The 27,848-nt window shown below is 34.4% G+C and overlaps 1 protein-coding gene across 2 annotated transcripts in view; it reads right to left on the bottom strand.

Annotated features, from left to right (window-relative positions):
* Positions 1 to 27,848, bottom strand: part of MTBP (MDM2 binding protein) — a 73,772-nt gene that overhangs the window by 8,044 nt on the left and 37,880 nt on the right. For both annotated transcript variants that reach the window (XM_003933099.3, XM_074387088.1), the window contains 6 exons: positions 24,288 to 24,461; positions 22,086 to 22,193; positions 15,175 to 15,336; positions 10,586 to 10,703; positions 6,358 to 6,513; positions 2,919 to 3,014 (listed from right to left, as the gene is read on the bottom strand). In XM_003933099.3, the coding sequence (XP_003933148.2) occupies positions 2,919 to 3,014; positions 6,358 to 6,513; positions 10,586 to 10,703; positions 15,175 to 15,336; positions 22,086 to 22,193; positions 24,288 to 24,461 (814 nt within the window). The remainder of the gene's footprint in view (positions 1 to 2,918; positions 3,015 to 6,357; positions 6,514 to 10,585; positions 10,704 to 15,174; positions 15,337 to 22,085; positions 22,194 to 24,287; positions 24,462 to 27,848) is intronic.

Raw genomic sequence — 27,848 nt, 5'->3', positions numbered from 1 at the left:
TGGATTTAAATCCAGGCTCCTGTACTGATTACTGTGTGTGAACTTGGCCAAATTACTTAACTTTATCTATGATTCTGTTGCTTCATCTGCAAAATGAGAATTATAGTACTTATCTGAAAAAGCTATTGTGACAATTCTTTGAATTGTACACATAAACACTTCGAATCAGTTCCTGAAATATGCAAGCAGAGCAGTCAAGAAATGCATGTTACTATTATTGTTATCATCATCATTAGATTTATTTTCTGTCCAAGTAAAGTTGGCAGTATGCTCAGTTTAATGAGCATAAATTTACAGAAAAGAAAAGTGAGTCACGGATAGATTTGTTTATTTGTTTACGGCAATAGGTAAGTAGTAGAGAATTACTTTTTATAGTGAATCAGAATTTTATAACATTATATGTGTATAAGTTAATAACACTCTGTGTAGATTTAAGCCTATCAGGACACAGTACTCAAATAAGTCTTAATGTAATATTTTGATAAATAATCATGAAGAACATATCCTTGATAAATTTTTTAAATTTGTATGTTATTATTAAAAGTTTTCCATAGTAAATTAAAAACAGCAGGAAAAAAAGAGAGAGACTCACAATAAATAAAATAAAATTAAAATTTTGGAAAAATAATCTAAATAGGATTATATGATAGACACTTTAGCCAGTAATTATTGTAGCTTATTTTATTCAAATCAGTGCTTCAGTGTGTTTATAGGACCAAAGAGGTGAAAAACAGATGTGTCCTGGGGTATTCTGGCCATGCAGCAAAGCAAATGTTAATACTAGTACATTTTTTCAACAGTGAACACTATTTTTCATAATAATAATATAAACACTGTTTACTGGTTTCAATTTTCACATTCAAATTAAATGCAAAATAGCTAAAATTTTTAATTAGATTCCTTTAATAGATTAGAAGACCCTAAAATTTTTATCAAACTAAATGGAGGAGCTATTGCTGTATAGCTAATGGAATAAGAAAGAGAAGTTTAAATATACATATTTAAAAACATGAAAGTAAATAGCAGAGAGCTCAAATTAAGAAGAAGAATCAAATCATTTTTCAGAGTCAATATTTTATATTGAGACACTTAAAAATATTGACAGAAGGATATTTTTTTTAATGAGATAGCTACCAGGGAAACTAAACCAAACAAATAAAATATTTTTTTTTTTCTAAAAGCTGGGACTGTAGGTAGGTAGGAATAAGGAAAGGAATTGTTGATTTTCATTCTAAGTTTTCTGTAATGTTTAATTTCTAGGTCTTTAATAAAATCAAAAGGGTGGGACATAAAAATATATCCTATTAATGAAATGTTTACATAGTAGAACAAGATGTTCCCACTTAAATTTAATAAACTTAGTATAAATGAAAAGTAAAATTTTGGGCTGGGTACCGTGGTTCACGCCTGTTCCCAACACTTTGTGAGGCCGAGGCAGGTAGATCACTTGAAGCTAGGAGTTCACGACCACCTAGCCAACATGGCTAAACTCTGTCTCTACCAAAAATACAAAAATTAGCCAGGCATGGTGGTGCATGCCTGTAATCCCATCTACTCGGAAGGCTGAGGCATGAGAATCACTTGAACCTGGGAGATGGAGGTTGCACCGAGCCAAGATTGTGCCACTGCACTACAGTCTGGGTGAAAAAGTGAGAGAAACGTAAAATTTTGTAATCAATGAACAAAAGGATGCATGGCTAAAAATATAGTTTAAGTAAAAGTTTCAGCTAAATTTAAGGCTATTTGGGAAACATCTCTACCCTTTTTATGTTAAAGGGAGAAAAAAAATCCTCTCAAACAAGGAGTCCTTTAATCAAATACCAGAAATAAAAAGATGGATCAGGTGGCATTTTTTATCTTTTTATAATTCAATAGTTATCTCTGAGTTACCTCTCTGTTGTTCACAAAACAATTTAAAATTCTTATGTTACCATTTAGATTCAAATGAGCATTTCATACAGGATTTCTTTTAGAAATAATTCATTACTGAATATTACACTTCATATTGCTCATTTCAACGTTCTCAAATTCTTTTTTTGGGGGGGTGGGGACACAAGGTCTCAGTCTGTCACCTGGCTGGCATGCAGTGGCATGATCATGGCTTACTGCAACCTCAACCTCCCAATACCAGTCGATCCTCCTGCCTCAGCATCCTGAGTAGCTAGGACGACACATGCAAGTCACTATGCCCAGCTAATTTTTGTACTTTTTTATAGAGATGGGGTTTCACCATGTTGCCCAGGCTGGTCTCAAACTCCTGGGCTCAAGCGATCCACCTGCCTTGGCTTCCCAAAGTGCTGAGATTACAGGCATTAGCCACCGAGCCTGGCCTCAAATTCTTATTTCAACTGTTTTTCACACAGACAGATATTTAATGTTTCATGTATCAATATTTCCTTCCTTGTTATAATTAAATAGTATTGCTTTATATAAATATATCATAGTTTATTTACCTATTTTCCTATTGATATATTCCTAGGCTCTTTCCAGTTTAGGGATATTGAGAATTAAACTATTATATGCATACTTATGTAAGTCTTTCTCTCAGAAAAATATCTAGTATTGAAATGCTGGGCCCTATCTAACAATTTCTGAGCAACTATAATGTAATCGGTGACCAGGAAAACATTAATGTGACCCATAGTGTAAATATATATTTATAACATAGGGACCAAAACAATTTTGATATAAAAAATATCTAGTAATTCATAACAGGATGTTTAAATGCTGTTGAACTGATTATCAAATAACTTCTTCAACAGAAGACAAATGATCTTTGTATGCAACGCTCTGTTTTTTGAGGTTTTTGACATACTCTTTTGGTCTCTGTCTCAATTTATATCATTATATTAAAGTCACTCTTCACACAACTGAGGCTGTATCAACAATATACAGAATAGTAAAGTATAAAAACTTACTCAATTCCATGATAATGACATCCTGAGGCTTTCTCAAAAGGTAAGACCTGAAGTTTCCCAGGACTAAGTTCAGGTGTCAGAATAAAAGTCTTTTCCCTGAAACAAAATGTTTTTCATTGGTATTCAAAGTTTATTTAGTGACAAAGAGAAAGTTAAATAAGGTACCTAAACCAATCTGACTTTTTCCTCTACAGTTGAATTTTATATGGGATAAAGATTAAGCAACCTCAGAAAGTATAAGAAGGAAATGAAGCAAGGTTAGGCCTTGGCTTTTGTCACTTACATTTTCTGCACCTCAAGTAAGTTACGATGTTATTTATTGCACAAAACTATTCTGAGAAATGAGTGAAACAAAAATGGAATATGATTTATGATGGCAATTCAAGAAGTAGTATTATTTCTTTTCTTTTCTTTTTTTTTTTTTTTTTTTTGAGATGGAGCCTCACCCTGCTGCCCAGGCTGGCATGCAGTGGCATGATCTCAGCTCACTGTAACTTCTGCCTCCCTGGTTCAAGCAATTCTCCTGCCTCAGCCTCCTGAGTGGCTGGGATAATAGGCACCTGCTACTCTGTCTGGCTAATTTTTGCATTTTTAGTAGAAACAGGGTTTCATCACATTGGCCAGGCTGGTCTCAAACTCCTGACCTCAAGTGATCCGCCAGCCTCAGCCTCCCAAAGTGTTGGGATTACAGGCATGAGCCACCACACCCAGCCAAGAAGCAGCATTATTTCTAAAAGATGGTTTTACCTTGGTAGATTAAACTAATATTTAGGCATTTAGTTAATCCTTTTTTTTCAAGGGAATAATTAAAGTCAACTTGAATCTTAGGCAACGATAAAAGAATTTACTTCCTACTATAACACATGTGGTACCCAGATCTTTCTTTGCCTGAGAATGTAGTCACTGACATCTACTTGAAGAGTCAGCAACTTTTTAACTAGCAGAGGGTATAGAGACTAACTGCTGATTTCAGTTCTTTTTCTGAAGTAGGTTTTCAATCAACTGGCATGTTAGAACTAATCACGTCGAGTTTACATAAAATATTCATGCTCAAGCCTTTCCACACCTAGAACTACAGAGATACATCAAAATCTGGGAAAGAAGAGGTCACTGCAATTAGATTAAGCTCTCTGAGTTATTATGATAGGGGCCATCCTTCTCTGAAGGAAAGGAAACCACTGTTGTAATATAATGAATCATGGTCCTGAAGCTTGTTAGATGGAATGGGGAAATTATGCAACAGTGGTCCTTAAATAGTTAATAGGTAAAATGAAATACCAGGGGCTTGAGTTCAGAAGAGTTGGAAATAATATGTAGAATGGTAAGTAAATAGTAAAGTACTAAGAAATAAATTTGCTATCACATTTTTTCCACCTATGGTAATAAAAATTTTCAGTCTTGTCACCGAAAATTATCTAGGATACTATGATAAGCATTTGAAATCATTATATTAAAATGTAAGATTCATGCCAACTAACGAATCCTAAAAAGCAGACGTTATATTCAAATGCATCCATTTAAAGTATTCCACAAAAAGTAACACTAGTAAATTACAATAACCCCAGTATTTCGATGATTATTAAAATAAATAATTTTGTAAAATGGAAATCTTTAAGTATCTAGCACTTTATTTCCTTCCTTTACTACGCTGTCTCTCATTTCTCATATCAGTCGCCCCCAGCAACTTAACCTATTTTTGTGTAATTTCACTCACAACTTGTTCTTTCTAAAGTAAACATTTTGATAAATATATGTTTTGTCAATGTTCATTATTTCCTTGGTATATACATAGGAGTCATGTTTGTACTCTGCTTAACACGGCATTTTGGATGGCTTCCTGTGCAGGTCAACATTTAATAAGAGCATATAGGTTCCTGATTTATTGCCATGAAAAGTCATCCTTCAACTCTAATGCTAACAGGAGATACATTTGATAGCAATGCAGTTCCTTACTAACGTTGAAGAATCATATCAAATTTTCCTAAATAAATCACCTACAATTAGTTTCCAGAAAGAACTAACTGTATCTCTTCTACAATGCACCTAGAAAGACATTCTGTTAAAAACAGTACAACTTGGCCGGGCGCGGTGGCTCAAGCCTGTAATCCCAGCACTTTGGGAGGCCGAGGCGGGTGGATCACGAGGTCGAGAGATCAAGACCATCCTGGTCAACATGGTGAAACCCCGTCTCTACTAAAAATAGAAAAAAACTAGCTGGGCGTGGTGGCACGTGCCTGTAATCCCAGCTACTCAGGAGGCTGAGGCAGGAGAATTGCCTGAACCCAGGAGGCGGAGGTTGCGGTGAGCCGAGATCGCGCCATTGCACTCCACTCCAGCCTGGGCAACAAGAGCGAAACTCCGTCTCAAAAAAAAAAAAAAAAAAAAAAAAAAACAGTACAACTTACATAATTCAGTTTTGGCAAACCGACTGTCAGTTTCTGCTTAATGACTTGAAAGGACAGTAGTCCAATAACCAAATAGACAAAAATATATACTTCTTTACTTTCTCGATTTCCACAACAAAAGATTATCAATCTTTCAAAGTTATGAGAAAAAAATTAATCCAAAATTATATAATTTTTATGTCATTAAAAGCATTAAGTCATTAAGACTCTCAGGTTTTCAAAGTTGCTCTTGAACATGCACATAAAGGCAACAATGTTCCAGAAATATTTCTGAGATATAGCTGCCTTTGAATAACTTCTTTCTGAAATTCACCTTTAAAGTCATTATTTATCACAGTGTAATTCAAATCAAGCTTATAAAAGTGACCAAAGTGATCTACAATTTTTAAGGTCTTTTGGAAGGTTTTCAAAATAATGAATTAACAATTAAAAAGACATTGGAGTAATGAGCAAATTATTCCGTTCTCACAAATATTGAATGTCACAATTTTATGGGCAATTTTGTCAATGCCAGCAATATGCAGCATTTATTAACTAGTAACTTAGTGGAAATTGTCTTGGAAGTCAAATTAGCTGTAAATTATTCACGGAGACACTGAATTCTTATTTGGCAATGTCACAGTTCAAAAGCACTTTTATTACACTTTCCTGTTCTTCAGTTGAAAGGCCATGCTTTTTGCTACTATTAGGCATGCCTGGCGATGCTCAGGCCAAGGAGTGGCAAGTATCAAAACTAGAGTAACACAGAAAAGAGAATTTAAAAAGTCAAATTCAAATTTTTTATTAGAAAGTATTGTCCTTTGCATACCAAATAGAAGCCAGTGACTTCTAGAGGGAATATGCAATACCACAAAACAGTAGGATATTTGGGTACCATAAAAAGTGAAGATTAAGGCCAACAGACAAACATTGACATCAAACTTATAAATTTTCCCTGAGTAGCATAGGGCCTCAATAACTAAGGAAATGAGACACGATTTTATTTGTAAGTAATTCTTAAAAAGTTAATTGGAAATTATAAGTTTCTAACCTACCCCTTTTGAATCGGTAAAGGTTGAAGATCTCCAACGGGTAATCCATCTGAGGTAAAGTACTTCAGCAATTCTTTAGCATCCAATAATGTGACTGAGTCCCGAGGAACCTCTTTGTGGCCGAGCAACTGTTCAGATGAATGAGTTAATGAACCAGTTCTGGGAAAATAGTATTATGCAGATTTATTAAAAGTGGATTCAATATAGAGAACAGCCAGAGTCAAAAAGAAAAAAGTAAATTTGAATTCATCATAGTTAGGAAAAGGGGATATGAGCAGAAACGAGAAAAATACATCAAGGACACTGGATAAACATTTAGAAAAGACAATAAAGTAAAATATTGGCAAATCATTTAGTTTCTGACTATATTTTAAAAAATCTTTAGGTCACAATAAAACTTGCAGCTATCACGTCAACAAGTGGTATTTTAACTACATAAAATAAATATAATTACATTATCTACCAATGATGGCCTATTATTCAGTGGTGTGAAGTTAGCAATTCTATGTAATTTAAATCTAAATTCTCTTATATGTTCTGAAATCCCACAGTACTTTAAATTTTTGACGGAAGAGACAGAATGTTCCAATTTTCCATGAACTTGAAAGATTACTTGAAGCACAACCATGAAATGAGCCAATACTCAGAAATCTCCCCAAAGTCTCTTGTAGCCATGATTATGACATTATGAATAAGCACTGAATCATTATTATATACCTGAATTACATGCGGGACTTTGTATTTTTCTAACTACTTTACATATAATATATTCTTAGTCCTCACAAATTCCTTTGAAAAAGATGGAATAGGTCTTATTTCAAAATGAAAAAATAACTAAAAATAAGTACTTTGTAAAGTGAAAATCAGCATGCCAAGCTTAAAAAGCAATCATTATTTTTACTTTTAAAATAAAGATGCGAATATACAAAAGGTCATATTGCAGACCCAGGGTGACAACAGCTATTTAAAATGACAGAATTAGACTAACTACAAATTAGTTAACTATTTCTGCTCTATCACTCTGTAAATAAGAAAAACTCACAGAAAGTTTTAAATACTGGAACGTGAAAAACAACGTAGTTTCACTTAGATGTTTCCAGTTAGAGGTTTCACTATGCACTGAATCACAGATCACCATAGCTTTGTTACCACAGCATAAATAAAATATTTCAACATCTGCACAAAAAATTGATTTCCCAACTTTGTTAATCCAACTATTTCCTGATTATTTTATCACTGAAATGAAGCATTTTTTACTGATATCTACATGATTAAAATGTTGACATTATAGTTTTAAACATATTTCTATACATTAAAGATCAATACAATAATATATTGACAGCGCCTCTTTCCTCGTCCTCTTCCTTTGTTTTTAAACTGAAAATATTAATCTAATAAAAACTGTCAACAAAACACACAAATTTTCTCTGGACTTCATACTCCAGCAGGGTAGGAGCTATACAATGATTTTAATTTGTAAAGGTACAGAACCATGTTCCTTTCTCAGTGTCAGTGGTGATGGCCCAGAATAAAGCCCCCCATAATTTAGTGCTGGGTGAAGCACCAATGCTTCTTGCCTGCTGATACCCTAAAGTATACCCTAACGTGAAGCCTGGCAAACATGCTCTACCCCAGATCTCACTTCTTCTAACATTAATATAAGTGAGAGACGTGGGGAACAGGACTACACATATGGAAAAAAAAATTCATGCCAACTACCTATAGAAAGCAACATGGCCCTAAATTCTTAGTTATAAACAGACCATCAAGGACCACCAGACACTGGAGAAAAATTACACATAAGAGAAAAACACCAGAAGAACAAATAAAACAGCTGCAAATGAAAATGAGACAATTCAAGAAACAGATAAAACAAATTTAAAGAAAATTCTGATTAATATCCTTACAGTATCATCTCAAGTCTCATTATCAATAAAAAAAAAATTGCTAGAAAAATATGGCAGAATGAGAAAATTATTAGAAATTTAAAATATGACTATCCAATTTTTTAAAAGAAAAGATGAAAACAAAGGTAAAGGAAATACCCGAGAACATACAGCAGAAAAGTTAAAGAGTATTAAGAAAAAAATCAAATTAAAAAAAATCCAGAATGTTTTATATTAATTAAAACAGGTATTTCAGAGAGAAAAGAAAATGAACGGAAGAATAGTATTGAAGAAATAATAAGATATGTCTCAGAGTAAAAAAAAGACAAAAGACTTGAATTTAAGATCTCTCATACCATGGCCTCCTGTAATTTCAAAATATTAAGGAAAACAGAAAATTGCAAAAGTTTTAGAGACAAAATAAAATACCTATTAAGGAATAAAAATCAATCTGGCATCAGACTTCTCTTTAAGATATGAAATCCAAGAAAATACAGAACTAACCTAAAATGTAATCAAAAGAAATACCAGGATTACAAATATGCAGGTAGTGTTAGTCAAATCAGAGTAGGAACTCAGAGGGAAGAAAAATAAAATTAAGAACTGTCTATTGCATAAGGTTTAGAGACAGAAGATAAAAAGGGAAGAAAAATAGGGGTGTTAATTACTCATCTTTCCCAGTGGGAAGTTAGAAGATATCATTTAAAACTGGTAGGCAAGAAATTGAGGGTCACTGGTGGGTAGCCTGTTCTTTTCCCACTCTTCTTTCTTGTCTTCTTCAAACACCAGGGATTCTCGAGGAGTAGTCTTATCCTCCATTTCTTTTCTCCTCATGGTCTTACCACGTGACTCATCAACCATCATGTTTGGAAACCCCTACTGATGATAACTCCAAATTGAGTTCCAGATATTCCCACAGTCCACTTGTTATTTCCACTTGGATAATTCATAGATCAAACAAACCATCCCTAAAGGAGCATTCTTGATTTTTCCCCCCAAAACTGTCTCACCTTGTTTCCACCCATCTATCCCAGAAGAACACCACTCACTTGATTGAAGCCAGAAATCTAAATGACCTTCAATGTCTTCTTTCCTTCTCTTTCACATCTAATGCATCATAAGAAGCTCTTCATTAGCTTACCACCAACATATCTCCCAAATTTGTTCCCACTACGACTGCTCTAGTTTGAGATCGCCATCATCTCTCATTTAGCTTACAGAAAAGCCACCTAACTGATCTTTCTCCTCTAATCTGTCCCTCCGGCCATTTATTTGCTGCAAGAAAGCAAAGTTTTCACAAAATCTTATCTCATCACTCTTTCATATGAAATCCTTCCACCAATGTACTTAGAATGAAATCCAAACTCTGTAGGAGGACCTATTTGGTCCTGTGTGACTGAATGTACTTCACCCATTGATTCATTAGGTCTCAGCTCAAATGTAACCTCCTCTAAGAGGTCCCCGTGACCATCCACCTCATTTAAGTGAGTACTACCACTTGCTTCCCCACAACAAATAAAATTATTCTCCCCCAGTCTTTTTATTTCATTCACTACACACAGAGTAATTTACAGTTATTATATTTACTTGTCTGGTTACTTGTTTTGATTGCTTCTCTCACTAAAAGGTTAAGCTCAAGGTGAGAGGGGCAGCGCACAACTTGTTCTTCCTCATCTTCCCAGCGCCCGACACATAGTTGGTACTCAGTAAATGTCTGTTTCATGTGTATGAAACAAAGTTATAGCAAGTATTAAAATACTATCCATGGAGGAGCTAAAACTAAAACTGTGATTTGTAATATTTGAGAGAAGAGTAATGTAAGAAACCTTAACTTCTCTTTTATTCCATCATTCAACAGTTATGTACTGAGGATCTACTATGTACCAAACAAAAACAACAAAAACAAAACAAAACGAAAATTCCACCTCCTACAGTTCAATAATAGGTACTATATAAACATATATGAATGTAAAATAGGAAGAGATCAAAGTGGTTCAAATGAAACGAGTACTTCTACTTGGTTTTATATGTTCTTGTAGTAAGATTTTCTTCTATCTTCATAGACTATTTTATGTCTATGGGCTATGGTCTGGAAGGCTATGCACCAAAATATTCACTGTGATTACACAGACATAGAAGGTACAAGTGCAGGTCAGATGAAGATGAGCATTTCTTTCTCTTTTTAATTAATATACTACTCTACTGATTAACCATTTATGTAAGTATGTATTTCTTTTATAATAAAACTATAAACGGCTTATATCTCATAAACATAATTTATTTTAAAAAAGAATTCACTAAAAATACTGAGCTATCACATGCTTTACTACAGATTCAAATATTACCTCATTTTTTGTTTAGCTTTTCCAAAAGTTTCCAAATTTTGAAGAACATGCCTTTCTGGCCATTCCAGAGGATTGGTTTCTGTTTGAATTGAAGAATTAGGTTCCACTGGACTAATATCTAAAGTGAAAGAAATATACATAAGTCTGAAAAGTATTAATATCCTGAATTTTGCTAATAAAAATGTGTATTTATAGACAGATACATACGTGTGTGTGTGTGTCTATAAAGCCATACTTACCTTAGGCATTTATTAAAGACCTCTCTGATGGCCTAATCTGTGCAAAAGGCCATAGAAATGTTTGTTGGAAATAAAAATATCACTGCATAATAAAAGTTACAAGCTAGAATCCACAAAATTGAATTAGCACTATTTAGGACTCCTATGGAATAAAAATATAACTTCGCTATTTTGGGTGAAAACAGTTCTATTTTTTATTTTTTATAATTTTCATGACTGAGCTTGAGGATGTGGAAAACAGTTTGAAATGAAAAGAAGGCAACTCTGTAGAGAATATATTGGATATTCTGTGTGATTTTCATACTAAAATAGGAAGTAGTACAAGAAGACAAAAAATTACATCTTTTAAAAAGAGATTACCTTGTTCTCAAAGCTATAATAATAAGATAATAAATAAGTTATCGTGTTCTGATGTTCTCTCTGAGAAACCAAGATCTTTAAACATACACACCTTCGAATCAGTAACATTCAATGTTATTTTCTACCAATCAAATATTACGTGTAAAAGTGTGCTTATCTTTCTAGACGACATGCTGTAGTAAACTAATACTGAGATTGCTGATAATATTGGGATTTCCAATGAAAATCTAAAGGGATACTTTCTATTCTTATTAGAAATTATTATTAATAGTATTAATATATTCAAACTGTTTTAACACTAGCAAAATTACTAACTGTGCTACTTTTGGGATTGCAAAATGATCTGGTTTTAGAAATGTTTTAGACACTGTTTTAATAAACTGAAAATTATTGAACATTAGCTATTTGACTATCAACATTTGAATAAACATACTCATTTTGTATTTTTGAGAGGTCTTAGAAAATAATGATTTGGTAAAGAAACTTTATTTATTTATTTTTCCCAGAGACAAGAGTCTCACTCTGTCGCCCAGGCTGGAGAGCAGCAGCATGATCCCGGCTCACTGCAACCTATGCCTCTTGGGTTCAAGCAATTCTCCTGGGATTACAGATATGTGCCACTATGCCAGCTAATTTTTGTATTTTTAGTAGAGACGAGGTTTTGCCATGTTGGCTGCGCTGGTCTCGAACTTCTGGCCTCAAGTGATCCATCCACCTTGGCCTTCCAAAGTGCTGGGATTATAGGCGTGAGCCACCGTGCCCAGCCTGGTAAGGAATTTTTAAACAAGAAACATAAATGAAAATGAATGCAAACTGTATCTTATTTTTCATTCTACTTATTAAACTATTTAATCTTGAATAGTTTAAAATATTTTCAATACCTATATTGAATTGTCCTCTCTAAACACCATCCAAATACAACACTTCCCATTTTCTAGTAAAGGTGGTAAAATACTATTTTAAAGAGTAATAAGCTTTATAATAAAATAACATGCTTCTGAACATTCATGTGGCTTTCCACTAAAAGTATATAAAAAAAAATCATTTACAGTTCTGCACAGCTTCATGCTATGAGTTCATAAAAGAATATAACCAATCTTAAATAACAGTAAACATTAAATGGTTCCTAAATATTACAATGTTATTTACTAACTGTACTACCTAAAAAATAAATTACATAGGCTAAATATTAAGAAATAGGTGGGAAAACCTTCATATGTGTTGTGAATCATTTAATATGATTCTTACAATAAAATAAAACACAATATTTCATTTATGTGGCAGTCAAAACACTGGGCTATGCTAAGAGCCAAAAAGCACAAAGGCTCTCTGAGAAACCAAGAACAGTACTTTAAAAAAAAAAAAAAATCATTTTATAGGAGAAACAGAAATAGAACAATAGAACCCACATAATAGGGAGAATAGGAAAAACTGACCCATAAAATCACAAATCACAGCAAACAAAAAGAGATGACAATAAGTTGTTAATGAATTGAGGTCATTATAACCTTACATACTTAAATATGAACAAGTCATAAAGAAATGTTATACTGTAAATGAATAAAGCCAAGAATTATAAATAAATGCCAGAAGATGTCTTGTGTGTGAAGTAATAAGATAATGATTTTACAAAGGAAAACTTGTTTATGCAGTATGTTGATGTGCCCAATGGTCCCATGCAAAGGAGATAGTTACTGTAGTTACTGTATTATGAATTCAGATATCACATTTGACTATGTCAAAGTCTTTAGCAACTTTGTGACAATGTGTAAATAAATGGTTATATTAGGTATTTTCTACATACTGACTTGTCATTTGTTACATATGCTAGAGTTTTTACCAAAAAATGAGCAGATTAAATAACTTTATTAATTACCAGTAACTCCTAATGTGTATGCTTGCAAATGAGTCCAAATATGATATCTAATTGACCCTAGTGTTTCTATCATTATGTAACTTACATGTAGATGTATTTATTCAACTCAAAGCTACAAAAGATGTTAAAAATCACAATTTCATTCTTAGGAGTCATGTTCAAATGTATAATCTGATTTCAGTCCAGGTTCTAAAAATCTTCCAAATTTCTTTCATTTTTTCAACAAACACAAACTTAAAATGTGATCCAATAATATGAAGACAAATTATAGGGAGAGTGTATAACAGAAAACAGTTGAAACTGGGGAAGGTCTGGGAAAGCCTCTTTGAGAAAGTGACATTTAAATCAAGATCTGAAGAATGATCATCAGGTAATCCAGTAAAGGCTGGGAAAAAAGAATTCCAGGCAGAGGACATTGCATCTATAAAGTTCCTGAGGCAGAAAGAAATATGACATGTCCGAGGAAAGGAAGGACTTCCTGTGGTAAAAAGGAAACAGAAATATACTAGTACTAGAATAAGCACAAAGTCAGATATCACTTAAGGTTTTCATAAACCATATAAAGAATGATGCAGTCTATGTGCAATTAGAAGCAATCAAGAAGGTCTGGGCAAAGGAGTGACATAATCTGACTATAGATTGTGCCAAACCTTTTAGATTTTAAGATGAGCACTCCTGCAGCTCAGTGTGTCAAATGTTCTTTGTACAGGTAACTCTCAGATGTATATCCTTAAACTTATATTAAAAACTTATATAAAAGTCCCAGCAATTATTTGAGCCCTTTCTACCTTTCAACCCTTGTCTCCCGTACAAATCCTCTGGTAAGCCAATCTCTCTCTTGATCTCAGTTTGCCTTTTTTTTACTTCCATCACCCGGAATATGGTGCTTCCACCTGGCAAATCTTATCTTCTCCTCTCTATCTACATCTATGCATCATTCAAGACCTACATCGACTTCCTTGACTCCTAATCAGCCTTCATGACTATTCTATCCTACCTGTAGTTCTCTCCTCAAAATTCATATTTATTTAACCAGCACTTACTTTATACCAGGCGACTGCCTAAGCAATTTAATCTTCGTAATAACCTATGTCATCTGTAATTTAAAGATAAAGAAATGGAGGCACAAAGATGTCAGAAAACATGCCCAAGGTCACACTGCAAGTAAGCTGCTAGTCTTGCTCCAGATCCCATGCTGTAACCATGGAGCCATGGTCTGTTACTTACTGAACACATCATCCATTTACAAGTAATCTAATAATGTCTCTAGCACCTTTCAGATTACTCTGTAAGCTATTTAACTTGGGTACTGACAAGCAATGGTGATAATAAGGAGAACAGAAATAACATCTTTTTTGGTACTTGTGTTCTAAGTGTTTTACAGGTATCAACTCACTTGATCCTCATAATAACCCTACTCATCCTCACAATAATCCTCATAAGTGGGCTACATTGTTATTCCCATTTTAAACATGAGGTAACAGGTAGAGTTGAATAATTTGCCTACAGACATTTAGCTAGCAAGTAACAAAAGTGAGGTATGAACCTTGACAGTTTAGCTCCATGGTCTGTGTCCTCAAATAAGGTTATTCAAATTCTTCACAACACTAGAATTCAGGAAAGCAGAAAGAAATACAACTACATATTGAAATGATTTCCAGCTGCCTCCGTGAAGTTTGACTGTTCCTGCCGTAATGAATGTTAAATGTGCATCATCTTATCATATGTACCTTTACCCCTGTTAAATTTACTATATAGATTTTGCTTTCCATATTTGAAAATGTAGCTTAATAGAAATCCACACATTCCCTCAACTTAGTAAGACTAAATAGGGGGATCATCTTAAAATGTTTCTTCCTTTGCCCAAAAACAATTACACTGAACATACTTAATGAAAAAAGTTACTAGAAAGTTTATAATGTTTAAATAATCAGTAATACAGTTCATCACCTATATATACATACTTGCATATACTTAAGTATCTAACATTATTTACATTTGTGAAATATGTTTTGATTTGACCAATACATTTTCTAAGTTTTAATAATAAATAACTGTCATAGCTGCCACACACACACACAAAGAACTAAAATTTAAAGTAATAAAAAACTTACCATTTAATATATTGAAGGTTTTTATTTTGTTCATCTTTCTTAGACTGATTTTAGGAATCATAGCATCAAAATAATCTAAAAACTGTTTCCTTGTGAGTACTAACAGACTTTTTAGTTCAGCAACAGAAACTGTTTCCGGCTGCTTTGCCAACTTTCTCCTTCCTAAAAGAAAAATCAGTACAATTGACTGTTATTTTTAAGCCTCTTTGGAGTTCATCTATTACTCTTCCGTGGAAAATATCCTCAGAATTGAAACAAGTGAATTTCTCCAGTAAATCAACATTCCTGTTTTCAGGAATGTAGACCTGCTTTCACTTTAATCCTATTTGTAGATAATGGGAGAATTTCCAGTTACGTGAGATAAACAGAAGTAATCCATTCATACTAAAAATTGTTAAGAGATAAAGGCAGGTTTACAAAAGTCTTCAGAAATATACTGCAGAGCATTCAAATGGTCTTATGTTCATGTTTATGTAGAAATAAAATCTGTTAGACTTTCAGTTAAATATGGTAGCTTGGCCACTTCTGCTTCTTTTTCTCAAAACCTAAAATCACAACAAAGAAATAAAAAGGGAGAACAAAAGAAGGAATGATAAATAATGACATTTTTCAACAAATTCTGGGAGAACTAAAATGACAGCAGAGAGGTAACTGAGTCTGCAGACCAGAGGAAGAGCCACCTTGGCTGCCTGCAGAGAAGTATTACCAAGGAGTGCAAGGTAGCTGGCGGTGAGATGCTGGACCGAGACGGGACTGGATGTAGCGCAAGCAGTTAGAACTCCAGCTCCTTCCCCCATCCAACCCCCTACCCCCCGTAGCCAGGCAACACTGCTTGCATTTTCTCTTTTTTTGGTATGGAACATCAGGTATACGAAAAGATAGTATTGAGGCTGAGGTTAAAACTTAAGAGGTTAAGTAAAAATCTATTCACTGAAAGGTTGGACTCCAAGCCCTAATACCAGAAAGCTAACAGCCATAAATGCCCCACTGGAAATATCAGAGGATTCTCCATTGGTTAAACTGACTCCTGTCAGAGAAAAGAACTCTAGATACCAACACTGGGGTGGAGTTAGGGGTAGAAGCTCACGAACAAAATGAACTGTCACTCCGCCATACTATAGTGAAGCTTGATAGACATTACGTTAGAAGTAAGCATACAAAACTTCCATTTCAAAATAGAATGGAAAGAAAAGAATCTCCAGACATTTAAGGAAAGGTATTGAGGGAAGAGGCAGTTCTTTATTTCACTGTGCAAAGATCTGATTCAGTGAACACGTTGAGCTCCCTTCCTCCTTTCCCATCACTCACTGAGCTAGTCATGAACAAGCTACACCCTGACAGATTCTTCCTCTCTGACTTTCATCTGAGTGAGCAAGTCTTCAGCATGCATGTCCTCTGCAGACTTCTGCCGCAGGATTGGTCTGCAGTTGCCTAGCTCTGACAGTCATTCAGCGGCAAAGTTCAATGCTGGATGTATGTATGAGAAGGCCAATATGGCCATAGATCTAAAAAGCCATATCCTGTAATACAACTTTCATCTATAATTTATCTCCATCTGTATGTTACTTACATTTATTTTTCAGTTAGTTCCAGTGTTGGGAGGAGAAGTGTATACTATTCATTGAAAATCCCAAACTAAAAAACATGCAACAGAGACACTATGGCAAACAAACAGAAAAAAAGAGAGTTCAACAGAAACAAAAGCACTGTAGAGAACAAAACAAAGTTTGCTATAATTTTCTCATAGATATATGAGAAGATACTGCACCCATGAAACAAGTACGGGATGCTTTGATAAAAAAAAAAATCAATGAACAAAAAATGACTCTAAGCACACAAGAAATCAAATTTCAAAAATTCCATAGAAGAACTGCAAAATAAAATGGAAGATATCCCCCAAAACTAGAAAGGATAATATGAAACTAGGAAAGGAAATCAGGCATTCGGTCCAGAAAAGTCAGTATCTAACAAGAGCTCCAAAGAGAGGGGGAGAGAGAATGGGAGGAAGAAAATTATTAAAAGGACAAAAGAATTTCAGATTTCAAGATGTAACTCTTCCATTTAAATGGCTAGCAAGTACACAGTTCATTAAATGGGGCCGGTAAGGAAGAGGGGAAAGAAAAACACTATGACTCAAAGTAAACCTTCTAGAGATAAAGGTTCTGTAGACAAAAAATGGATAAAAACCAAATAATCCAAAATTAGATCACCACAAAGAACAGGAATTATATTTGACTTCTCAATAGAAACACAGCAAAGTAGAAGACAACGAAGTAGTATCACTGAAATTCTGAGGGGAAATGATTTTCAACCTAGAATTTAATTAGGGAAGTAATTAAATTTTCAGACATGCAAGAACTCGAAAAACTTATGACCCATGAACTTTTACTCAAAAAATGACTGGACGAAGTGCACCGACTGAACAAAGGAATAATGCAAGAAAAAGGAGGATAAGGGGTCTAGGAAAAAGAACATTCTAAAAGAAGAAAAGCAGAAAGAGAAATCTTCAAGATATTAGCAAGTCTAACAAGCATCGGTCCACAGTCGAGCAAAATATGAAACACTCCAGGAAAGAAATTAATAGAGGAATAAAAAAGAATTGATGTGTCTGAACACACAGCGAATGTTAATGATAGGAGAGCAGAAGAAATGTTGGAGCCTCTGGAAAAACATAACAAAGTTTTGTCCATACAGAAGAGCAGGCAAATTAAAAATAAGGTGATTATCAACCATAAGAAAACAAAGAATTACATAAGAAAAGAGAGATGGAATCATTATCATTTATTACATGGCTCAGCAGCAAACTTATTTATAAAACTATAATAATGTTAAAGCTAACTACTGATTTAAACAAAATTCATGAGTTCACTGTAAGAGGCAGAAAGAGAAAGTGAAGATTATTTGGGAAAGTGAAGTTTTTATCTTTGATAGTTAGATGTTAAGATAATGCCTGAAACTGGTAAATCAAGAAATGGCAGCATGCATACATACATACATTACTTGGAAAAATGGGAGGAAATGACAGGGGTCCTCCTGGAAGAGCTGAGGATAGCTGTCTATGAACACAGGGACTGAAAGATGGGGAAGCATGGATAGCGTATAGCTGTTTGCCACTTGAAGCTTTTTCAGTATCATTTGATTATCCATGTACTATTTTAATAAAAAAATTCCATTGAAAAACATTTCTAGACTAGTAACATTTTCTTCCACAATAAAATAGTAACCTATAAATTCATAGAGAATTCAGTGCAACACACATTTATTAATTTTAAGAGTTTACTGCTTAAAAGGCGCTACGCTGTGTCGTTAAACACAGGATTAAAGCATGATCACATTATACTACCTGAGGTCAGCACATAAATAATGCAAGGGAGTAGAATAAGAAGGAGGTAACAATGTCAAAGTTCTACTTTAGAACATCAGCTTCATGATACGAACCTCTGTAAAATCCTACATCACCAATGTGGACATTGGTACGGTCCTTCCAGATCTGACCAAGATAACTAACATGGTTTCCACAATCAAGAACATTAGTAACAGCAAAATGAGAGCTGTAATATATTCTGCTTCAATTGCATCCTCTTAGTGAGAAAATCATAAGCCTCATTGTCTTTTTCTGCAGTCTGCTGGGAGCCATTCTAAAACAGAAAGTTATCGATGGTTTGCTTTTATCTAAAAGATGCACAGACTAAAGTGCTTCAGAAATTAGCCCTATGTTTTTATTGATGTTAAAAATATACTCAAATTCGAGACCAGCCTGGCCAACATGGAGAAACCTCATCTCTACTAAAAATACAAAAATTAGCCAGGCATGGTGGTATTCCTGTAATCCTAGCTATTCAGGAGGCTGAGGCACAAGAATTGCTTGAATCAGGAGGTGGATGTTGCAGTGAGCCAAGATCGTGCCACTGCACTCCAGCCTGGACAACAGAGCAAAACTCTGTCTTAAAAAAAAAAATGCATATATATATATGTGTATATATACATATATATATATACAAACACACACACCACACACACACACACACCCCACACACATACACACACACACACACACACACACTCTCAAATCTGAACCTGAACCTGACCTATACTTATCAAACCTGCCAATTATATTACGATTTGAAGAACAGAGTAAGAATCCATATTGACCTTAATGATTAAGAAATGGAGAGAGAAAATAGATAAAATTTACGAGTTATGAGCAGGATTATTGGGCAAAACATAATCTCCACACAAGTAAGTTTGCATAGAAGTGGCAGATGAATATTTGAGAGAAAAATATTGGACTAAGTTCTAAAAATGAGTCAGTACCAGAATGCTATTTTCCTAAAAAAACTAGTAATAACAGGATTTATTAAAGAAAAATGTAGAAGCAGAACATCCAAAGGAATCAGCAGGTCAAGCATCAGCTTTGCACTGGGTTTTATGAATTTAACAAAGATGTAGGAAGCTCAGAGTAGAGACTGCAATACTGGATCACAATGATAATAGTGCTGTTTCCATACTTATCTTGCATCATGCTGAACAAGCTTTTATTTAAAAATTGTTCAGCATTCTTAAGCTTTTTTGTGAAAAATCAGTGAAATAAGATTTTCAATATTTCCAAATAAAACAGTTATAAATTATCAACAAATCTGGTAAAGTATAAATCACAAGCATATAAATTTTAAATATGATTCTAATGAAATAGTATTAGACATAATTCTTAAAATAAAATTACTAAAAATAAAAATTAAGCCCTAATAAATTTTATTTCATTTTTGTTATTTTAAAAAACAAAGTGCCTCAATAGTGTTATTAGTGAGTACATTTTTGTGTAAATTTTTCTAGCTATTCTTTCTAATTTAGTGTTAGAGAAATAGAGGAAAGAGAGTAAGTCTACCCTATATTTTGCTGATAATTTGAGGAAATCTTTTTGAACAAGTTTGGTTTTTCTATAAACACTATAATCTCTGGATGGATACTGAACAACTGATTTTTCAAAGACACTTGTTCCCATGACATTCTTTAGTTTTCATCATGTACAAATAAATTAACTGCATTAGTTTAAATACTTTTCTATTCACATTTCACTTATTTGGAAATCACTGAAGTAGATGCTTAAGATATGCTTTCATTGGAAACTTTCTTTTGCCTCTGCCTTTGGAGACACAGGCATTCTAAATAGATGCATCTTTGTCCACAAGTTTTTAATCCAGTATTAACTCTCTGGGTAGAGAAGAGATTTGTTCAGTAAGCATTTTCATCATAAATAGATTAATTGGATCATTAATCTGAATAAAGATTTAATGCTTCACATTGCAAATTGGCCATTTCATGGACATACCCAGAGCTAGTGTCTCTAGCTCTAAGGTCTTCCTGAGTTTCAGGTTCCCAACTAGTAGTGGCATCCCTACAGATGTGCTTTTTTTTTTTTTTTTTTTTTTTTTTTTTTTAGCATTTCTGTACCCTCTCCTGCTTTCTCACACCAACTCTGTTGAACTTTTCACTCATGCTTCTAGGCAGCAACCTAGTTATAGCTGCCATATTTTCCTTCCCACACAACCAGGAGGGATGAACCTACTGGGGTTAAGTCTCCTCCTTTCACAAAGAAGAGATGTACCAGCTTTACTCTAAAGGTCCCTGGTCTCCTGTTCTGATAGTTTTTTTTATTTGAAAAGGTGAGGAACAAAGGTGTAGATGAGAGAGTGGAGATATTGAAGGAACTGAGTCATAAAAAGCTGCAAGAGGCTTATGGCAAGAAAATCTGGGCCTGATGGGTTTTTGGCAGGAATAGAGCGAAGTTAAAAAATGAATAATACAGCTGGCTGATGTCTGAAATAAACATTTTACAGCCATAACAATACTGGTATTTCAGTAAATATGTGTGTGTATGTGTGTCTGTGTGTTTGTTTGTTACAGCACATACCACCCTTTATTAAAAATGATTTGCCTTTCTAATTACACTTTCCTTGAGCAAACACTGTTATCTTGGTTAAAAAAAGTCAACAGTTAGAGGAGCTCAAGACTACACAATTACCTTGGATTTTTACAATTGAAAAAGTTTGTAATGTTTACATGAATAATTGAGACCAAGTATTCTAAAATTATCTTGTACTCCAATGCAAGACACTGGAACCAAAAAAATAAAAATTATCTTCTATTGAATAGGCAGGCTACCAAAATCACAATTTTTAAATATTTTTTTAAGAAAGAATGATAGACAGTAGTTCTCATTTTATAATATATGCTATATATAATTCTAATATCATTTTTTTCTACATGCAATTTGAATCAATTTCTTAGAAATTACATAACATTAAATAAGTTCAATTAGGTAATAAACGAATGCTTAAAATTTATATTAAGAATTAAAACTAATAACCAAATTAACTGTAATAGCAGAAAAATGTGAAATTATGACACCTTTTTGAATAAGAAAAATCTATAATGCCAATGTCACTCAGTACATGAAATGTTCTTATTACTGATGATCATTATTAAGCTCTAAGAATCAATGCTCAAAGTAACATATTAATTTGCCTAAGACTTGTATTTTTTCCTATTCATAGTGTTTAACTTCTGCTACCAAAAATACATAAAATAATATTTTATCAAGAGTTCTACATTAAATAGGAAAATAAAACTTAAATATCTTTTCTAGCATACAATTAAAAACAAATTTTGAAATACAAAATTTGCCTGACAAAATATTTTTACAAATGTTAACAGTGATGTACAAATAATAGAAATATTCTGAATCTAGTGAAAAATCTCTTCTACTCTATATTATCACTATCAAAAATAGTTCTATAAATAAGTAGCATGACTAAAAGATCAACTATATGAGAAAAATTGTGCAAATAAAGCTTATGTCTGAACAAGTCAACATTTTCAGAGTGGGATGAAATATACAAATTGTTACTTACTTAGGCATTCTTTCAAAGCTAAAACTTGAACATTAGCTAACTGTTTCTCTCTCTGTACAATCTGCACCGCAGAAAAATGTGGAAGTGACAATAAGTCAAAAGGAAAACCTGAGAAATAACAAATAAAAAAAAAGGTCAACATTAAAGATGCCCTCTGCCAATAATTAGTACTCAGTTCCTGGGAAATGTGTTATAGCAGTGATTTAACAACAAATAAAAGTCCATCTCTCACCTCTCTTGATCTTACATGTTTCAAAGTAATAATAATTAAGCAGCAGAAAATAAGCATACACAATTATTTTGCATTTTAAATACTGACCTGATTCTTAAATTAAGGGAATTTAGATAGCAAAGTAGAATTCCCTGAATCACAATTTCTTCTACCCAATCAGAAATCACAGACAGGAAATGGTAGCTAGTCTCTAAAGATACCCCAAAAGCCACTAAATGAATCACACCTCCTGTTATTTTTTTCTGTGCAGTCCCTTCTGCAATGAATCCAACGTAGACAAATGTGCTGCATGGTCCCATCATAGCCTTAGCTATGCTTCTCTCCCCTTTCTTCATGCCCATAGTACTCAGAATAACTGTAGAATGTACTGGAAATACACTATCTTGAAATAGGGAGGAACTGCCCAGGATAGCTTGGGCTTTTTTTCTCTGTCCCCTAAAATCAGGATGGCCTTCAAAGCTTTGCCCAGTGAGTCACACGGCCCCTGAAATATAGAAGCCAGGCCAGGCTGCCTTTTGGGATTCCTTAGCTGTGGTGCAAATGGCACACCTGCAGTCAAGACTCCATCTGCCCTGGGAAGCTTTCCTGAGCCTTGGGGTCTGGCTCACAACAGATCCGAGGCTTCTTCTGCTCCTTGCTGTCTGTCTGTAAGTAATAAACCCACTTCACATAACTCGTATGGGAGTGTGTTCTGACATACTAGACCAGGACAAATTGGTAACCAGTACATGGTGGACCTAAACAGTAGCCTAGGGGACAGCAGAAAGATGTATTTAGACTCCTGTTCCTGGTGGTTGGCATAGTGATGATCTTCCCTATTCTCCACACTGTGGTAGCTTCACACTATGTAACAAATAAGGTAAGGTAAACGCAACACTGAATGACTTCCAGCTAGAACATAGAAAGCCTTGTAGCTTCATAGAACAATTGCTCTAAGTCAGCGACCATATAAGAGGTCAGCCTAGACCAGGCATGATGGCTCACGCCTGTAATCCCAGTACTTTGGGAGGCCAACACGGGCAGATCATGAGGTCAAGAGATCAAGACCATCCTGGCCAACATGGTGAAACTCTGTCTCTACTAAAAATGCAAAAATTAGCTGGGTGTGGTGGCACGCACTTGTAGTCCCAGCTACTCAGGAGGCTGAGGCAGAAGAATTGCTTGAACCTGGGAAGTGGAGGTTGCAGTGAGCCGAGATTATGCCATTGCACTTCAGCCTGGCAACAGAGCAACTCTCCATCTAAAAAAAAAAAAAAAGAAGTCTGCCTATCCTAAGACCATGACGTTGTGAGGAAGCCCAAGCTAGCTATAACGAAAGGGCCTGTGGAGAGAAAAGCAGCCCTCAACTGTTCCAAACATCCTTGCCCAGGCACCAAACATGGGTGTGAAGAAGCTATCTTAGACATCAAGCCCTGTGGAATCTTCAAACAACTGGAGCCCTAGTTGTATGTGACTGTAATCATATGTAGGACCTCAAAATAGAAACATCCAGCTGAGCCCATTCAACCCACAGGATAATGAGAGATAACAATAAACTGCTATTTTTAAGCTAAATTTGGGGTAGTTTGTTAAGCAACAATAGATAACCTATATAATAAAGCCTAGGAAGAAGACGGAAAGATGGGCAATAAAACAGAACATGTGGCTTGAGATGATATAAATGAGAATGAGAACTATAGCAAAATAATATGTATTTAAAGTGGAAAACACTATAAAAATTTCATTTTTACAATTGAAGGCTGATATACTAAATTTTACTAGGTATATTGTAAAAGAAATTTGCTCTCTGCACACTAAATTATAAAAATATGTCACACATTTTTTAAATAAAAGGTAAATTAATGAAAGAGAATGGAGTTTGGGGAAAATAGTTCATTATATTTCTAATATTTCTTCTACTTAAAACCACATATGCTGACTACACACACAAACAAATGTAAACATGTTTTTCTATCTAAAGTAACACTTACTCAATTTTGTTTCCTCTGTCTTTGTTTTCATCTTTCCATGAATTAAACTGAGTGCAAATGAGCCATTGATCTGGTTGGCTGAGTGAATCAGTGTGGCTTTACATCTTCTATTGCCATTACCTTGTAACAAGAGATAATAGCTAGAATACTCCCCTTTCACTTCAACATCTGGAACTGAACAAAAACAATTATCTTGTTAAGTATTATGAAAAGTCAGCACACAACACAACAGAACCATACATTTGGTCCACAGTTTATAATGACATTTCTATATTATTTTAAAACAAGCTGTTAATACATTCAGGGCTAGTAATTGTTCATTTAATTGAGAAAGCTGTTAAAGCAAAAAATCATAACAAACAAATACAAAGCATAAATCTTTTAGTTTAAATTAAAACTATGACTACTCATTCTTCAACTTTTGATCTGACTTACTAGAGTTCCACAGTATATTTCTTAAATAACACATCAATAATGTATACTATTTACAGCTTCCATTTCTTTAAAGAAAAATAAACTGACTCCTGCAAACACACACAACATAATTGGTGGGAGTAGAAGTGTACAGCTATACTTGGGAATAGCTTTTTGCTTCTTGCAGTATGCATCCGTAATGCATTTTACAGAAGGAATGGACAGCATTCATTAATCTGGCATGCCAGTTATGTGAAGGTCAGTTAAGATAGCTTCCAGTATATTTTAAAAGCAAATCAAGTGAGGGTTATGGTGAAGGTTGAAGAAAAACTGTGACGCCTTTGAGATTAAAAATGGAAGTAGAATCCTTTTTGTGGAAGATGGTGAGTTGAACATAAACATTTATATTCACTATCTCCTGAAATTCCACTAAATGAGAATAAAGAAATCCTAAAAATAGCATCAACATATAAGAACTAGCATTTGGAAGAGACAACTAAAATCTGAAAGTAGAAAAGCATATGAACAATTGGTAACAGACTTCAATCTCTTTCCTGCTAAGGAAGCTGAGAAAAACAGCAGAGAAACCCCCAAAGCAACACAATTTACACAAGCGTTCTCAAGAGGCTCTGGAATGGTGACCCCAGAGCACGGGAAGCAACATGAAGCTGGAATAGGAAGACAGTTTGAAAGTCAACTTGAGAAACAGGCCTCCTGATCCCTTATTCTTTTCAGGCAAATGACTGTCCGAAGATTAGAGGCTTATTCTCTGGAGAGGGTAAAACAAAGTATCTTTGGCTTGAAGATATACAAGGCAGAGTTACGTTACGGGTTGACTGATTATCAGGGAATCAAAGTGAATGCTTACCTCTTTAAAAAGTTACCTATGTCTCTATTTCCTTTAAGTTTATTTTAGGGGCTATCAGGACTGCAGGGTGAGAGCCTGCGAACCCACTCCCCAGCAATACAAGCACAACTGGTGAAATGATCCTAAGGGTATATACCACATGAAGAAACATTTATTCAGGAAAATACACTAAGATTAGGGTTGGGAAGAAGCAGGTTGGATAGACTGGAGCTTCTATCCATCGGAGTTGGGAATGGGTTGTGAACAAGCAGTTTGTGGCTTAGTTTTTAAGAGTCCACAGCACTTCAGCTGCAACCTGCTCCTTTCCAACGCATTCCCAAAGCATATGGACAGAAACTCCAACCAAAGCGGCTATGGCCAAGAAAATGGGTCTCCCTCTTCCCTCCGCTCCCAATCAAGGGTTACAGCATCTCACAGAAGGAGCAAGATGTCAGCATGCCTCATCCTCTCATTCTGAGGTGAAGAGACTAAATTCCTGATGCATACGGTGAGAATTCAGGGATTTCCTTTCTCCACCTAGCCTTTATTCATAAGGTAGAGATTCTACTCCAGGATAGGCAAGCTAAGAAAACAGGGACCCAAATGTCCTTATCTCAGCACACTCACAGGGCAGAGTTTCTATACTGGAAGAGGTATATGAAGACCAGGCCTGGCAAAGTGGCTCACGCCTGTAATCCCAGCACTTTGGGAGGCCAAGGCGGGCAGGTCAAGAGGTGAGGAGAACGAAACTATCCTGGCTAACATGGTGAAACCCCGCCTCTACTAAAAATATGAAAAATTAGCCAGGTGTGGTGGCACACGCCTGTAGTTCCAGCTACTCTGGAGGCTGAGGCAGGAGAATCACATGAACCCAGGAGGCAAAGGTTTCAGTGGGCCGAGATTGTACAACTACATTCTAACTTGGTGTGAGACTCTCTTTAAAAAAAAAAAAAGACCAGAAGCTACATGCTGCCCCAGCTACCAAAGTAGTGGCTCAGAGATTTTGCCCAGGGGAAGAGACCTTAAAACAGAAGGCCCTAAGTTCTTCCCAAAGAAACTGATTTTATCTGAAAAAGATTGTGAGTAAGTTGGAGCCTAAAGTTAGAGTGCCATTAATTCTGTTCATAAACTGCAGTTTCAGAAAATGAATTTAAATGAAGGTTATTAGAAAGGAAAAACACTTGTTGTTACCAGTTTTATTTGAAATTAAGGTTTGCCAAAAGATACAGTAACTTTAATTCATTTACCATTTTAGCTGCTTGCTGATTCAATTTACATATATATATCTTCAATTTATGACATTCTTTCCACATTTGTTTAAAATCCCATCACCTTTATTTGCATCTTAATCACTGAAGCTTGTAATTACAACAATCTTATTTTCCTCAAAACAAAAATACTTACTGTAAAGAACTCCCCTAGCCATAATGACTTTGCAGTCATTTCAAAAATGTTGCTCCAGATTTGGCAGTTGTTAATTGAAGACTTATTAAATAACTTTTATGTAAATACCACAGAGAGTAACAGACTTACAATTAGCATAGTTATTCCAGCCTCATCACTCTTCCTAATGTAATAAAGGAAAGTGATTACAAAAAAAAAGTCTATTTTCAACTGTTACGTTTATTTATAATATCATTTGATAAGAAGGTGTTGGCTTGTATGTCCCTTTTTCACTGAAAGCATATATATATACATTTTGGATATACTATAAAGATAAAATGGAAGAAGTAGAAACTACTAAGTATCCATTAGTTGCATCAAAGTTTACGTATAGCATATAGACCACAATAAAGTCTTATGTCTTTATTAGTATTAGCAAAAAAATTCTTATGTAATAACAATCAAGTTATATTCTTTGTCAATAAGTTTCTTAGTGGTTCTTAAAACCCTGTAACACTCTTTTTTAAAAACAGTTAAACAATATGGAAACAGAATCATAATAATCAAAGGATAAATAATATTCCACATGATAGAAGAAAAAAAATATCCCAGGACTACTGGGGGAAACAGGATATTCTGAGTAAGTGAATATTCTGACTTACTGATAATTATATATGTTCATTAAGAAATGGCAAAATAATATAACCAATTATTTTAATAATAATTCCAAAAATGAAACAATAAAACAAAATCTAGTTTCCAATGAAGGCATCTTAGGTGGCTACACTCTTTTCAACAATGAGATCATTGTTTAATTCTAGATTCAACTTTTGAAACCCCTTAGTGCCAGCTGAGGAGGCATAAGAAAAAAAAAATCAACCTAATTACTTCATATTTATAAAGCATCTTCAATAATG

The sequence above is a fragment of the Saimiri boliviensis genome, chromosome 15 (genome assembly GCF_048565385.1).
Source record: "Saimiri boliviensis isolate mSaiBol1 chromosome 15, mSaiBol1.pri, whole genome shotgun sequence".
Lineage (NCBI taxonomy): Eukaryota > Metazoa > Chordata > Mammalia > Primates > Cebidae > Saimiri > Saimiri boliviensis.
This window is presented reverse-complemented; position numbering and strand designations above follow the sequence as displayed.